This window comes from Acinonyx jubatus, chromosome E3 (assembly GCF_027475565.1).
Source record: "Acinonyx jubatus isolate Ajub_Pintada_27869175 chromosome E3, VMU_Ajub_asm_v1.0, whole genome shotgun sequence".
Lineage (NCBI taxonomy): Eukaryota > Metazoa > Chordata > Mammalia > Carnivora > Felidae > Acinonyx > Acinonyx jubatus.
The window spans coordinates 25,827,829-25,840,734 of record NC_069398.1 but is presented as its reverse complement, the minus strand read 5'-3'; the positions used below and the strand labels follow the sequence as shown (position 1 = coordinate 25,840,734).

The 12,906-nt window shown below is 57.7% G+C and overlaps 1 protein-coding gene across 5 annotated transcripts in view; it reads left to right on the top strand.

Moving 5' to 3' along the window:
- The window catches only part of CLIP2 (CAP-Gly domain containing linker protein 2), a 74,339-nt gene that overhangs the window by 44,670 nt on the left and 16,763 nt on the right, over positions 1-12,906 (top strand). For all 5 annotated transcript variants that reach the window (XM_027041909.2, XM_027041911.2, XM_027041910.2 and 2 more), the window contains 5 exons: positions 1,942-2,066; positions 3,631-3,844; positions 4,867-5,064; positions 5,888-5,991; positions 7,608-7,668. In XM_027041909.2, the coding sequence (XP_026897710.1) occupies positions 1,942-2,066; positions 3,631-3,844; positions 4,867-5,064; positions 5,888-5,991; positions 7,608-7,668 (702 nt within the window). The remainder of the gene's footprint in view (positions 1-1,941; positions 2,067-3,630; positions 3,845-4,866; positions 5,065-5,887; positions 5,992-7,607; positions 7,669-12,906) is intronic.

The window sequence follows — 12,906 nt, the reverse complement described above, 5'->3', positions numbered from 1 at the left end:
GATCCAGCTTCCAAATGTAGTGGTTCCAGAAAGGAAACAGGAAGAGGAGGGTAGAAGTCAAAGAAGGAATGCAAGAAAATTCCCCGGGATTGACAGGGGTTTCTTGGTTGAGAGGGCCCACGGGAGCCCAGGCAAGGGACGAGGCCCACACCCAACGCACCTCACCATGTGCCTGCACAGCCCTGAGACAGAGCAAGCTCTGCCCGTTTCTGGAGTGGGCAGACAGGCTCGCCCGAAGGATCAGGACTCGGGTCGGCTTGGAACTTGTCAACAGCCACCCTGGAAACAGAGAGAGGGAGCTTCGAAAGCCTGGAGGAAGAGACCCAGCCCGACTCCTTCAACCGTGAGGGAAGCAAGAGAATTAGAAGCAGGCGTCCCACAACGACCTGTACGTGGATGTGCACAGCCCCTTGATTCACGGTGGTTTACTGGAACCACTGGAAACGACCCACGTGTCTTAAGAGCGGACGAATGGACGGACAAAATGGGACGGAACCCGTATGCTGGAATTCATAAAAAGGAATGAAGTGCTTCCACGGATAGACGTGGGTGGACCTTGAAAACATGATGCCAAATGAAGGAAAACTAGACACAGAAGGTCACATGCTGATAATTCCACTTCTGGGAAATGGCCAGAATAAGGCAATCTGTAGAAAAGAGTGGTTGCCTGGGGGTGGGGGTGGGGGTCTGCTTCTGGGCGCAGGGTTTCTTGGTGGGGGGGGGGGTGGTGATGAAAATGTCCCAGGACCAGAAACATGATGGTTGCGAATGTACTAAAAAGCCCCAGGGCTCTACACTTTATAGTGGTCAAAGGGGTGAATTTTATGCTATGGGAATTTTACCTCAATTAAGCAAAAGGGAGGCTAGAGTAAAAATTATTGTCCATTATGCAAAGGCTCCAATAGGTTATTTCTTCATGTGCTTTTTCTTTTTCTTTTTTTTTTTTTTAAATGTTTGTTTATTTTTGAGACAGAGAGAGACAGAGCATGAACGGGGGAGGAGCAGAGAGAGAGAGGGAGACACAGAATCGGAAGCGGGCTCCAGGCTCTGAGCTTTCAGCACAGAGCCCGACACGGGGCTCGAACTCACGGACCATGAGATAGTGACCTGAGCTGAAGTCGGCCGCTTAACCGACTGAGCCACCCAGGCGCCCCTTCATGTGCTTTTTCTTTAAAAGCCCTGGTGGGGAGGGGGGACGCTGGGTTGGCTCAGGTTAAGTCGGGCTCGCTCTGTCTTTCAAAAATGAATAAATGTTTAAAAAAAAAAAAAGATTAGCTGGCTCAGGAGAGTGTGCAATTCTTTTTTTTTTTTTTTAACATTTATTTATTTTCGAGAGACAGAGTGAGAGAGTGAGCAGGGGAGGGGCAGAGAGAGGGAGACACAGAATCTGAAACAGGCTCCAGGCTCCGAGCTGTCAGCCCAGCGCCCGATGTGGGGCTCTAACCCACAAGCTGCGAGATCATGACCTGAGCCGAAGTCGGACGCCCAACCGACTGAGCCACACAGCAGCCAACCATCATGTAACCATTTTTTAAGGATAACGTTTATCGAGACGTTATGTATTGATAATGGTATTGCCAGACAGCGCACATTCAGTGCTTAATCCTCAGGAAGGGGGGAAAATAAATAAATAAATAAATAACTTTTTAGAGGCGATGATGCTGAAGCTCAGAGAGGTTAGGCAACTTGCCCAAGCTCACACAGCATGTAAGTGGCAGCGTTTCAGTGCACGTCTGTCTGTCTCCAGAGCCCTTGCACGGGACGGCCCTGGGAAGCTCTGGTTTTACCCGTATCCCTCGCTGCTGCCCTCGGGCCTCTCCTCCTCCTCACTCCCCTCTTCCTTCTCCCCTGCACACTGGAAGGGAGAGGGGAGATGAGCCTGGCCATCCCTGCCTGTGCCCGCTGTGTCCTCTGGACCTGAGTGTCTCTGTGCGCCAACAGGTCGGCGGGACGAAGACGGGTGTGGTGCGGTACGTGGGGGAGACAGACTTTGCCAAGGGCGAGTGGTGTGGTGTGGAGCTGGACGAGCCCCTCGGGAAGAACGATGGGGCGGTGGCGGGCACCAGGTATGGCGGGCTTCCCCCGGGGGAGTCTGGGAGGGGGCTGCTCTTCCGGGGGGGGTGGGTGCAAGGGCTGGGGCATCGGAGGAGGTCAGCATTGAGGGTAGCTGGGTAGCTGTGCCACTCACCACGGTATAGATGCTGCCAGCTTCCTTCTGCCTGAGGCAGGCGCTGCGAAAAGCACCCCCATTTTACAGGTGAGAGAACAGAGGCCAGAGAGGTCATTGCTCAAGGTCGCACAGAGTCACGGGCAAGTGCTAAGTGGGTCATTGGTTCTGTGTTCCCTCTTCCATGCCACACGTGGGGTAGGAGCCCTAGAAAAAAGGAGGCGGTTCCTGCCTTCCGGGAGTTCCCCTGGGTGATACAGGAAATAATCCGATACTGGCCCGTGTCCAGCAGCTATGAGTGGGGTCACCACTGGGCTCCAGGTCCCTTGCTGTCCCTGATTAGAGCTGACTGCCTGTTCTGCTGGGTCAAGAGGGTCTAAGGCTGGGGCTGGGGGTGTGATGTTCTGGGTGAGCAGTGTGTGGCAGGGGCGTGGGGCTAAGGCCCAGTGGCTCAAGAGCCTGTGTTGGCTGTCCCGAGGCTAGATTGTGTGGCCCAGGGGAGGCTGTGACAGCTCTGAAAAGGAGTGGCCAGGGTGGTGCAGGCCAAGCTGCCAGGGGAGGAACCATACTTGAACCAGGTCTTGAAGGAAAGTAGGGTTTTGTTTTTGGAATGGGCTTGAGGAAGATCTGCTCTATCGGGGCGGGGGTGGGTGGGGGGAGGACGGTCCCAGCAAAGACCTGCATACAGGAAGAGGCGGGATGGGGTGGCAGTTTCGAGGAGAGTCAGAAACTGGACAGCACCAGCTCCCTGGTCCCATGTGGAATCTGTGCCCAGGAAGGTTCTGGGAGAAGACAATCCAGAGTTTCCGGGACAGCACCTGGCCTTCCTGTTCTCAAGATGGATGTTTCCACTCACTCTTGCTCTCAGAATTCAGGGCCAGGTTGGGAGCCTCAGTCCCCACCTCCAAGGCATCTCCTTCAGGCTTTTGTTGCTCTGTGCTGGGAGCATTGTGCACAGAGGACCAGTGGCGTTCCTTGGGGCTGGGGTAGCCCAGGGGCAGTCATGAGAGTGGGGCTGTAGATATGGCTGGGGGGGGGGGGGCACTGAATGGTGTGAGGGAGCCAAACCCAGAAGACTGGGGGGTCCTGTCCTGGCTTTGCCACTTAACCAGCTGGGTGACTTCAGGCAAGTTACTTAACCTCTCTGAGCCTAAATCTCATCTGTGAAATGCGGATAACAGTAGACTGGTTGGGGGATTGAAAATAGCACTCATGTAAAGGGACTGGCCCAGAGTGGGTGCTCAATAACTCCCCTCCCCTCCAAAATATGCCCACTGGCTATTTATGGCTGCAGAGAATCTCAGACTGTACTCACTGTTATTCCATTTCTGGGAGTCCCATCCATTGGTCGTGGGGTGAGGGTGCTGGGACCCCCAAGGCCAAACCTCTCTGCCCAGGTAGGCTAGGGGTGGCTCCAGGCTGTGGGAGCATGACGGCAGCGTGTGTCCGTCCTGCCTCCCCAGGTACTTCCAATGCCCGCCCAAGTTTGGCCTCTTCGCCCCCATCCACAAGGTAATACGCATCGGCTTCCCGTCCACCAGCCCTGCCAAGGCCAAGAAGACCAAGCGCATGGCCATGGGTGTCTCGGCACTGACCCACAGCCCCAGCAGTTCTTCCATCAGCTCCGTCAGTTCGGTGGCCTCCTCCGTGGGGGGCCGGCCCAGCCGCAGTGGACTGGTGAGGGTGGAGCTGGGGAGGGTTAACCTGGTGTGGGGGGGGGGGGGGCGTTGGGACAGAAGGAGCCGGGTGAGCCAGCGACCCCTGACTTGCTCCTGCTCTGGTTCCAAGTATTCCTCTGTGAGTTTGGTTTTTTGCTTTTTGTTTTCTGTTTTCTGTTTATTTATTTATTTTTGAGAGAGAGAGAGCAGGAACACAAGTGGGGGAGGGGAAGAGAGATTGAAACAGAAAATCCTAAGCTGGCTCCAAGCTGTCAACACAGAGCCCGATGCAGGGCTCGAACTCACAAACCGTGAGATCATGACCTGAGCCAAAATCAAGAGTTAGACACTTAACCGACCGAGCCACCCAGGCGCCCTGTCCCTCTGTGGGGTTTTTGAACAAAGATGAAAGCTTAGGGATGTCTGACTGTCTCAGTGGTGTATGTAACCCCTGATCTTAGGGTCATGAGTTCAAGCCCTACATTGGGCATAGAAAAAGAAAAAAAAAAGATGAAAGTCCATGTCTTTTAATAGAGAAGATTGATTCATTTACGTTTATTGTTATTTTTGTGTTACTGATTTATCAGTAGCCTAACCCCTTTCCTGGGAGTTAAGGAGGGTCATACGGATATAGGACAAGTGATATGGGTAGAGGGTAGGTAATACAGGTGCAGAGCAGGGAGTCGAAAGGTTGCCACAGTCACCCTGGGTGAGGGGAGAAGGTGAGGCTGCCCTACTGGACAGAGGGTCTTCTGTGCAAGCCCAGTCTAGGTTGGGGGTCTAGGATGTCTCCAGAGCATGCAGTCCAGGTGAGGGAGGCCACCGTGAGGCAGAGCCCAGGAGCCATGACCGTCAGAGGCCGTGACTCTCCTGAGATTTGGGGAGCGTTCCTTGGATCTCGAACATCACGATTCCCCCCTGCGTAGATTGTCTAGGGCACTGGCGGGGAGGAGCAGGACCCTGGGAGTTGAGGGGCTCCAGCTGTCATCTGGATGGTACTCCAGATCCCTGAGTCCTGCCTGCACCTACGCCTTCCTGCAGCTCACGGAGACCTCTTCGCGTTATGCCCGCAAGATATCGGGCACAACTGCCTTGCAAGAGGCGCTGAAGGAGAAGCAGCAGCACATCGAGCAGCTGCTGGCTGAGCGAGACCTGGAGCGGGCCGAGGTGGCCAAGGCCACGAGCCACATCTGTGAAGTGGAGAAGGAGATCGCCCTGCTCAAGGCCCAGCATGAGCAGGTAGCTGGGCTGGCAGGGCGGTGGGGGCACCCAGAGGGCGCCAGCAGCCTCCCCGGGCCAGTTCTGTGAGTCACCCTCATGCAGAGAGAACCAGGGGTGTGCAGAGGATACAAAGACCCCTCCTCCTCCTGATGGATCCGGAACCTGGGTGTATCGTGCTCTTTCTGACTTGCTATAGCGGGAGCGTTTTCTGGGTCACGGAAAATTCTTCCCCGTTTGAATGGCTGTGTTGCCATCCATCATGGGCCGTGTCCTTACCGACGCAGCCCGTCCCCTGTAGTTGTTCAGGTTATTTCCAATTAATTACTTTGTCTGAATATACTCGTCTACACGTTTTTTGTTTACAACCGTCCGTGTTCCACATCGTGCCCTCAAGTAGCTCCACGTGCTGGATTTCAGGGAGGCGAGCCCTTGCCCGTAACCTTGAGTCTCCTGCTGTCCAGTGTTTCCTCTTCCCTGATGTAGATGTTTGTCTCCTGCGTGAGAGATCCTTCCTGGGTCCCCGTCCCCGTTTGGAGCCTGGCTCACCCCACCCTCAAGTGCTGGAATCATTAAGGCCAGGCTCTCACAGAGGCCTTTAGCAGACAGCAGAGTCTTAGACCCTTAGGGGTTGAGGGACATGGAGGGGATTGGGGACTGGTGGGCCAGAGGCTGACCTCTGCCATGCCCGGCACTCAGCCGGGCCCTCCTCCCTCGCAGCTTGGCCCACGGTCTGTGCCTGGCCAGCTGGCAGGGGCGTGGTGGTGGCGGGAGTGGCCTCTGCCACCTGGAGCCTGGTTCCGGGAGGAGGCTGACCCCGTCCCGGCCCTTGCTCGGGGCCCAGTATGTTGCAGAAGCAGAGGAGAAGCTGCAGCGGGCCCGGCTGCTCGTGGAGAGTGTGCGGAAGGAGAAGGCAGACCTGTCCAACCAGCTGGAGGAGGAGAGAAGGTGTGTGCCACCCCTGCCCTGGTCCCGGGGGGCACTTCTCTGGGCCTTGTTAGCGATGGCCAGGCGGAGCCCGGGCTCAGGACCTCTGCCACACCCTGGCTGCGTCACCCCGACCAGTGGCGTGAGCCCCGTGGGCCTGCCCCTCATCTGCAAAGTGGGGTGATGATCCCCATCTCTGCAGGCTGGAGGGAAACGCCCCGCCTGGGAGTCACCACGTCCATCCGCTGCTCTCCATCCAGACTGCGGGGGGGGGGGGGGCGGTTCGCTGAACTAGGGGTTCTCCCATGCCCCAGACCGGTTCACATGACGGAGCACCCCTCTGGGCTGTGTGCTGTGTGTTCGGCTCCCAGCTCGTCTGCGTCTGGAGACTGAGGCTCAGAGAAGCACCATGTTTCGAGGTGTCAGCCTCCTGCTGAGCGCTTTCCCTGGTCCCAGGTCTCTCTCAACCCTACCACGAGCCCAGGAGGCAGGTATTGCCCCCGTGTCACAGATGAAAACACTGAGGCTCAGAGCAGGCGAGGGATTCGCCTGAGGCCACTGGCCTGCTGGTGATGATGCGGTTCTTTCCCTCCTGCCTCAGTGACGAGCCGGGACTGTGGTTCCCTCGGTGTAGGGCCTCTGGCCTGACTTGATCCTGGGTCACCCGATGGGACAGAGCTGACAGGGGACAGGGCTTCTCTCGGCCCAGGGCTTCTGTCTCCTGGCTGATATTCAGATTTCTGTGGCTCCCTCCGCTCCCCCACACCTCAGGCAGCCCCCACCCTCAGCCCTCGCCTTGGGTCTGGGTTTGGGCTTTCAGCCGAGGCCTGTGAGCCACAGGCTGTTGTTATGGTCTGACTTGGAGAGAGAAGAGTTTATTTATATCTGCCTGAGACTGTTCTCGGGGCCCACACATCTGGTTCCCATGGCGACACGCCTGATGCTGACAAATAAAAACTTGAAGATGCCCCGGGGGTTGTGTTCAGGGCCCTATACCTGCTGGGTGACCTTGGGCAGGTCTCTTGCCCTTTCTGGGCCCCATCTCCTCACCCATATGCCGGGAGCTGTCAGGAGGCCCCGGGAAGAGCAGCTTTGTGAGCTGTTACCGTGTCTGTGTCTCCCCTGTGCTGTCTTGGCGTGTGGGTGGGTGAATGTGTCTCCCGGAGGGTCCCTGCCAATGCCCGCAGCGGGGCAGTGGGGGCCCTCATCACGGAGCAGCCCTGGCCGATTTTGAGGGGAGGGGATGAGAATGAGGTTGGCAGGGGAAGAACCCCCCCCCCCCCCCGCCTTCCTTCTGTCCCCGCAGACTGGTCTGTTCGGTAGGCAGTGAGGTTCCCAGCACCACTGTGCTTCCATTTACAGCCTGTTCTGCCGCCTGGTCCCACCGCCACCCTAGGGAGGAAGGACGTTGCCTTCCACGCCCCCATTTTAGAGAGGCCGGCGGCCTCTGAGTAGAGCACACGGTGGGAATTTGGGAGGCCCGGAGCTTTCCAGGAGGCTCTGCCCCCATCAGCCATGACCCTGGGACAGTGCCTTCTGCGGGGTCTGAGCACCTGGTGGCCTCGCCCATCTCTGCCGTCACTGGGCGAAGCCCACCGCTCTGGGCGACGCGCGCTCAGCCCCGTCTCCCCCTGCAGGAAGGTGGAGGATCTGCAGTTCCGAGTGGAGGAGGAATCCATCACCAAGGGAGACCTGGAGGTAATGGCTAGAGGACCGCCCCTCCCGCCTCTCTCCGCAACCCCGGCCCAGCCCTCGCAGGGCAGATGGTCCTGAGGTCCAGGCAGCAACTCTGGCCCCTTGGGAGGGGGCTGGGGGCATGTGGGGAGAGAAACCCAGGAGGGTCCCCTGGGAGAATGGGGAGGGGGCAGGTCACGAGAGACTTGGGTGTCAGAGGCGGGGTGGCTCAGCTCCAGGAGCCCCAGAGGGGCCGTGGTTCCTTTTGTTTTGCACCTGGGCGGGATGAACTGAGTATCCCCAGGATGAGGCCTGAGGACATAGTGGCTGGACTCCCCTGTCCCTTCTCTGTTGGACAATAGTCCTAAAAGGTATCTCTTGGGTTCTTGGATTCCTGGTGAAACTTTGGCTGGGGGTAGCTTGCTGTTGAGTCACAGAACTTGTAGATGGCCAGACAGCCTCAGAAAGCCAAAGGTTGTCACCCAGGCACGGGGCAAGGCAGCAGCCCCTGGGACCAGGACCCAGGACTCCTGGTTCCTGAGCTCAGCCCATAAGGATGACCAGTGATGGCACCTCAGTTACAACTGCTGGACGGGTGGTCTGGGCAAAGGTGAACCTTCTGCCCTCCATTCCACACCCTCCTGAGCTGAGGGACAGGGGATGCTCCCATCAGTCAGTAAACGTCCCCTGCCGCCCCAGCTCCCCTCACCACACTGTGCGGAGACCTTGGGGCTCACGAGGCCACGGTTGGGCAGGCAGGAATGGCTCGCTGCTTTGGTCCTCCCTGCTCCCTGGGAGGCGACAAGGGACGAGGACTCCTGGAGCTGTCGGATGGGGCAGGGGACAGTGATTCAGTCCTCCCCACGCTGGCCGGGCCCTAACTGACCTTGGACAGCCTCTTCCCTTCCTGGGTCTCAGTTTGCTCATCGGGAGGGACGTGTGTGATCTGTATAGGGTCACTGCCAGCTGCCCCTCTGGGAGCAGATTTTGTTGCCTGAGCCTTTTTAAAGGATGGATGTTGGGGTGCAGCCCCGATGTAGGAGCCCCAGCCTGGCGTTAGGACGATCTGTTGTACGTCTCCCTCTTAGCCAAGGGGACCGGTCACGTGGTTGTGTCTGGCTGGCTTTCCTGCTGGGCGGCTGCCCTCTTGCAGGAGCTGGGGTGGGCTTCTGGCAAAAGCGCCCGTGGTTGCAAGGGACAGAGACCCCTGCTCACTTCGAAGGCTACAGGGAAGTGTCACCAGCAGTTCAAGGACGCAAAGCAAGAAATAGCCTCAGGAGCCAAGCCAACCCCTTTTCTTCTCTGCTCAGGGACTTCCCTCTTCTCTTGATTGACTCGTGCTCAGGCTGCACGTCTGTGTGTGTGTCTCTCACTGTGTGACTCCTGGCCACCCCCCCTTCAGCCGATCCTACAGCTCCAAGTGGGGGACACAGGGAGGGACAGTAATAAACGGCAACAGTCAAAGGGGCACTGGAGTCTCCTTGCTGCTGCTTTTGTTATGATCTTACTCGTGACGACCATAACACAAATGGTCCCAACGTTCCACTCATCCCCACCCATCTTAAGAGTCAAAAATAAAACCCAGAACATTCCTGCGAACTCCTGGTCTCCCTCCAGCTGTCACCCCCTCTCTCTGCTTGTCCCCCTCCTGGCCTCACTCCCCAGTTCCAGCCTCTTAGCCTCCTTCCTGATCTAAATGTTGGCCTGTCCAAGGGCCCATTCGCCCCTCGGTCTGCGCTGCCCCTGAGACCTTCCAGTCCGTGTCAGTCTGTGTCCTCTGTGAGCCCGTGATGCCTCCGGTCTCCCCCCGAGCTCCACACCGGCGTGCCTACTGACCATCTCCGCCAGGAGCAGGGGGCGACCGCCACCTGCAGCATTTTCCTGGGGCGGCTGTAACAAATGACCGCAACTCGGTGGCTGAAAACAACGCAGACTTACTCTCTCACTGTTCTGGAAGCCAGCAGTCTGAAATCAAGGGATTGGCAGGCTTGGCTTCCCTCGGAGGCTCTGAGGGAGAATCCGTTCCGTGCCTCGCTCCCAGCTCTGGTAGGGTCACTGGCAGCCCTCGACGTTCCTCGGCTTGTGACCGCGTCACTGTCTCTGTCGCCGCATGGCCCTTGTCCCTGCGTGTTCCCGTGTCTCTGGCTTGGCCCTTCTTATAAGGACACCAGTCCCTGGGTTTGGGGCCACCTTAGATCCAGGATGACTTCTTCTTCACTAACCACATGCGGGAAGACCTTCCAAACAGAGTCCCATTCTGAGGTTCCGGGTGAATGTGAGGTGTGGGGGGACGACGTTCAAGCCAGTAGAGCGTCCCAAACGTGCCGTGTGTTCCTGCCCCCCATGCCCTCCGATACCCAGCTCAGCAGTTGGGCCCACGGCTGATTCGTCTTGAATCTTCTCTTTCCCTCATCTCTCCGTCAAAAAGTCCTCTTGACCTTGACCTTGCTTCTGAAATTACCTTCTTCCCCGCGGCCACCTACCCGGGCCAGGCCACAGCACCTCGCCTTGGACAAGTGCACCAGCCCCGACTTGGCACTTATGTCTCCTCCCGTGTTCTTCCACTGCCCATTCTCCACGCTGAAGCCAGACACCCTAGCTTGTTAAATTTTTTTTTAATGTTCATTTATTTGTTTTGAGAGAGAGCATGAGCGGGGAGGGGCAGAGGGAGAGAGAGAGAACCCCAAGCAGGCTCCGAGCTGTCGGCACAGAGCCCGATGTGGAGCTCGAACTCACGGACCGTGAGATCCTGACCTGAGCCGAAATCAAGAGTCTGACGCTCAACCAACTGAGCCGCCCAGGTGCTGCTACAGCCTTTCGATTTTTAACGGTGGGAAAGTTTGAACCTACATAAGTAGGGTCATTCGCCCGTCAGCGGGCTTCAGTGATTATCAACTCACGGCCGGTCTTACCCTAGCTACCCCCACCCCCAGCCCTCTCTCGTGTTATTTTTAAAGTAGACCACAGACATCTGTCCGAATCTCTTGAAAAGGTAGACCAGACCCTGACCCTTCCCTGGTCACCCGTCCGGATCCACGGCCCCAGATAAGCCGAGGCTCTTTCAGGGTGGCCCAGAGAAGACGCTTGGACCCAGGCCTTGTGCACCTGTGCTCCAGGCACTGAGCTGCTCTGACGCCCCCAGCTCTGCCTCTGAGCTTCTCCGTGTGCTGGTTCCTGCTTCTCCTTCAGGCCTCGCCTCTAATTGTATCTCAGAGAGGCCACCTCTGCCTCTCTGCTCTTCCCTCCGTCCCCTGTGCCCCCTGCCCGGTGCCTTGTCCCCAGGTCCAACCACAACCCGGAGCCTGGTCAGTAGTGCTGCATTGTTTGCATCTTTCCCCGCGATGGGTGCCCTGCAGGGGCCGGGACCCTTTCTGTCTCGCTCACCCTTATGTCCCCGCTGCCAGAACAGGTCAGGAGTGCGGGGAAGTGCTTCTCCCAGGGTGGCGACCCCAGGCCACGGGCTGTGGACGTGTCTCATGGTTCTGGAACAGATCTTTGCCACCTTGCATCAGGGAAATGTGCGTACCGCTCCCTGCTGCCTCCTGAGTGGGGGCGTCGGGTAGCCGCCTCAGACGTGACCTTCTTGGGGTTTGGTGGTGGTGGTTTAATCATCCAGGGGTTTCGTGTTATGATTTTGCTAGTTACTTTTCACTTGCATGGGAAGCGCACGGTAACACTAAAGGCCGGGCTTAGGAACTCAGAACCTCTTTTTTGATTTGTGCTGTGTGAGACCTCAGAGAAGGTCATGAGTGGTGACGTGTGCCTTTGACCTTCGGGAGCCCCCAGGGCAGGTGGGGAATCTGCTCCCCCCATTAAAGAACATTTCCAGGCCTCAGTTACCCGAGGGGTACCCCAAGGCGGTGGCTCTGTGCCTCGCAAAGGTGCAGACACAGGGTCTGCGAGGGGAAGACGAGCTACAAGTACAGGGCGTAGGTAAGGCTTGGCTGAGCTCCCGGATTTGAGTTGCGGCAGGAAGTGGGAGTCCCCGACTTCAGGACCCTCCTTCGACGGCCCATGTTGCTGCTAGAAATCTGTGTCTCCCCTCCATGGGGTGAGGCCGGCTCAGGGGAAAAGACACCTGTCCTGACATCTGGGGCGTCTGAGTTGTGGGCCTGCCAGAGTTGTGTGATTCTGCACCCGAGGCTCTGACTCTGGAGTCGCTGCTCCCTCCTGTGACATGGGGAGACAGCTGAGACGCCCCTTATGCGTGGGTTGGGTTCTAAAGTTAGCGCACCAGACAAAAGTCGCAGCCACCCCTGCACCGCCTCACGCAGCTTGACCGTAGCTTTACGACCATCGACTCCAGGGGACCCGCGAGTGACAAGCAGGAACGTGGTGGCCCCGCTCCTCCCACCCTGCCCGGTGTCCCCAGAGCAGATGGAAGACCAGGTCCTTCACCCCACCTAAAATCTAGCCTCTAAGGCTATTTTCCGCCTTCCGCGGTCTGGTGGTTGCATTTATCTTAAACAAGCATCTGAAGCAATTACACTGGACCCCCCTGTGCCTCCATGGAGACCCCAACCCGCAGACCAGGAGTCTAGAAGTTGGGAAAGTGGTTGATGGGGCTGGGTGGGGGGGTGTGGGGAGTCCTGTTGGGAGCACCAAGTAAAGCTGCCTTGAAATGTGGAGCTGCGGGCTCTTTCTTGCCCGTGGAGCCACCAGGCATGCGCCACCTAGCGTGGGTCCCGGGCAGAGTGGCGGTGCCCAGCCTCTGTGGGAGAGGAGGGTGGGCGCGAGGCCCCGGAGACACCACGGTCAGCCTGTAATTTTCTGGAAGAGACGGAGCATGGCTGCTCGTTAGCGCTGTGGCCTGCCGCCCTCTTTGAGAGAGAGAGAGTAGAGTACTTTTTCACTTGTTCCTTTAGGAAAACTGGCAGACATAAGATCACAGGCCAGAGGACGTTAACATCTCTCTAGCTCTGTATGAATGGCAAGCGTGTTTCTCAGATGGGTTTACACTGTCCCCGTCACCCTTGCCAGAGACGGGCATGTGTGTGGCCAAGTCTCGCCTCGTCAGAATGGCCACACAGATTGGCCTTAAACTGCTTCTCCTGGATGGGGGAGGCTGAGGAGGACTCTCTGGCTTCTCCCCACGATGAACTTGGGTCTCCAGATTGCCCCGGGGGCCCTGGAGCCGGCACCCTTGGCCCCTGCCACCCTCGCAGATCTGTTAGAGGAAACCCAAATGCCAGGCTGGATGCCCTGAGAACGTCGGGCTTTGTTGGCCTGTGAAGCTAGGACAAAAGCATTCTGGTGCTTTTG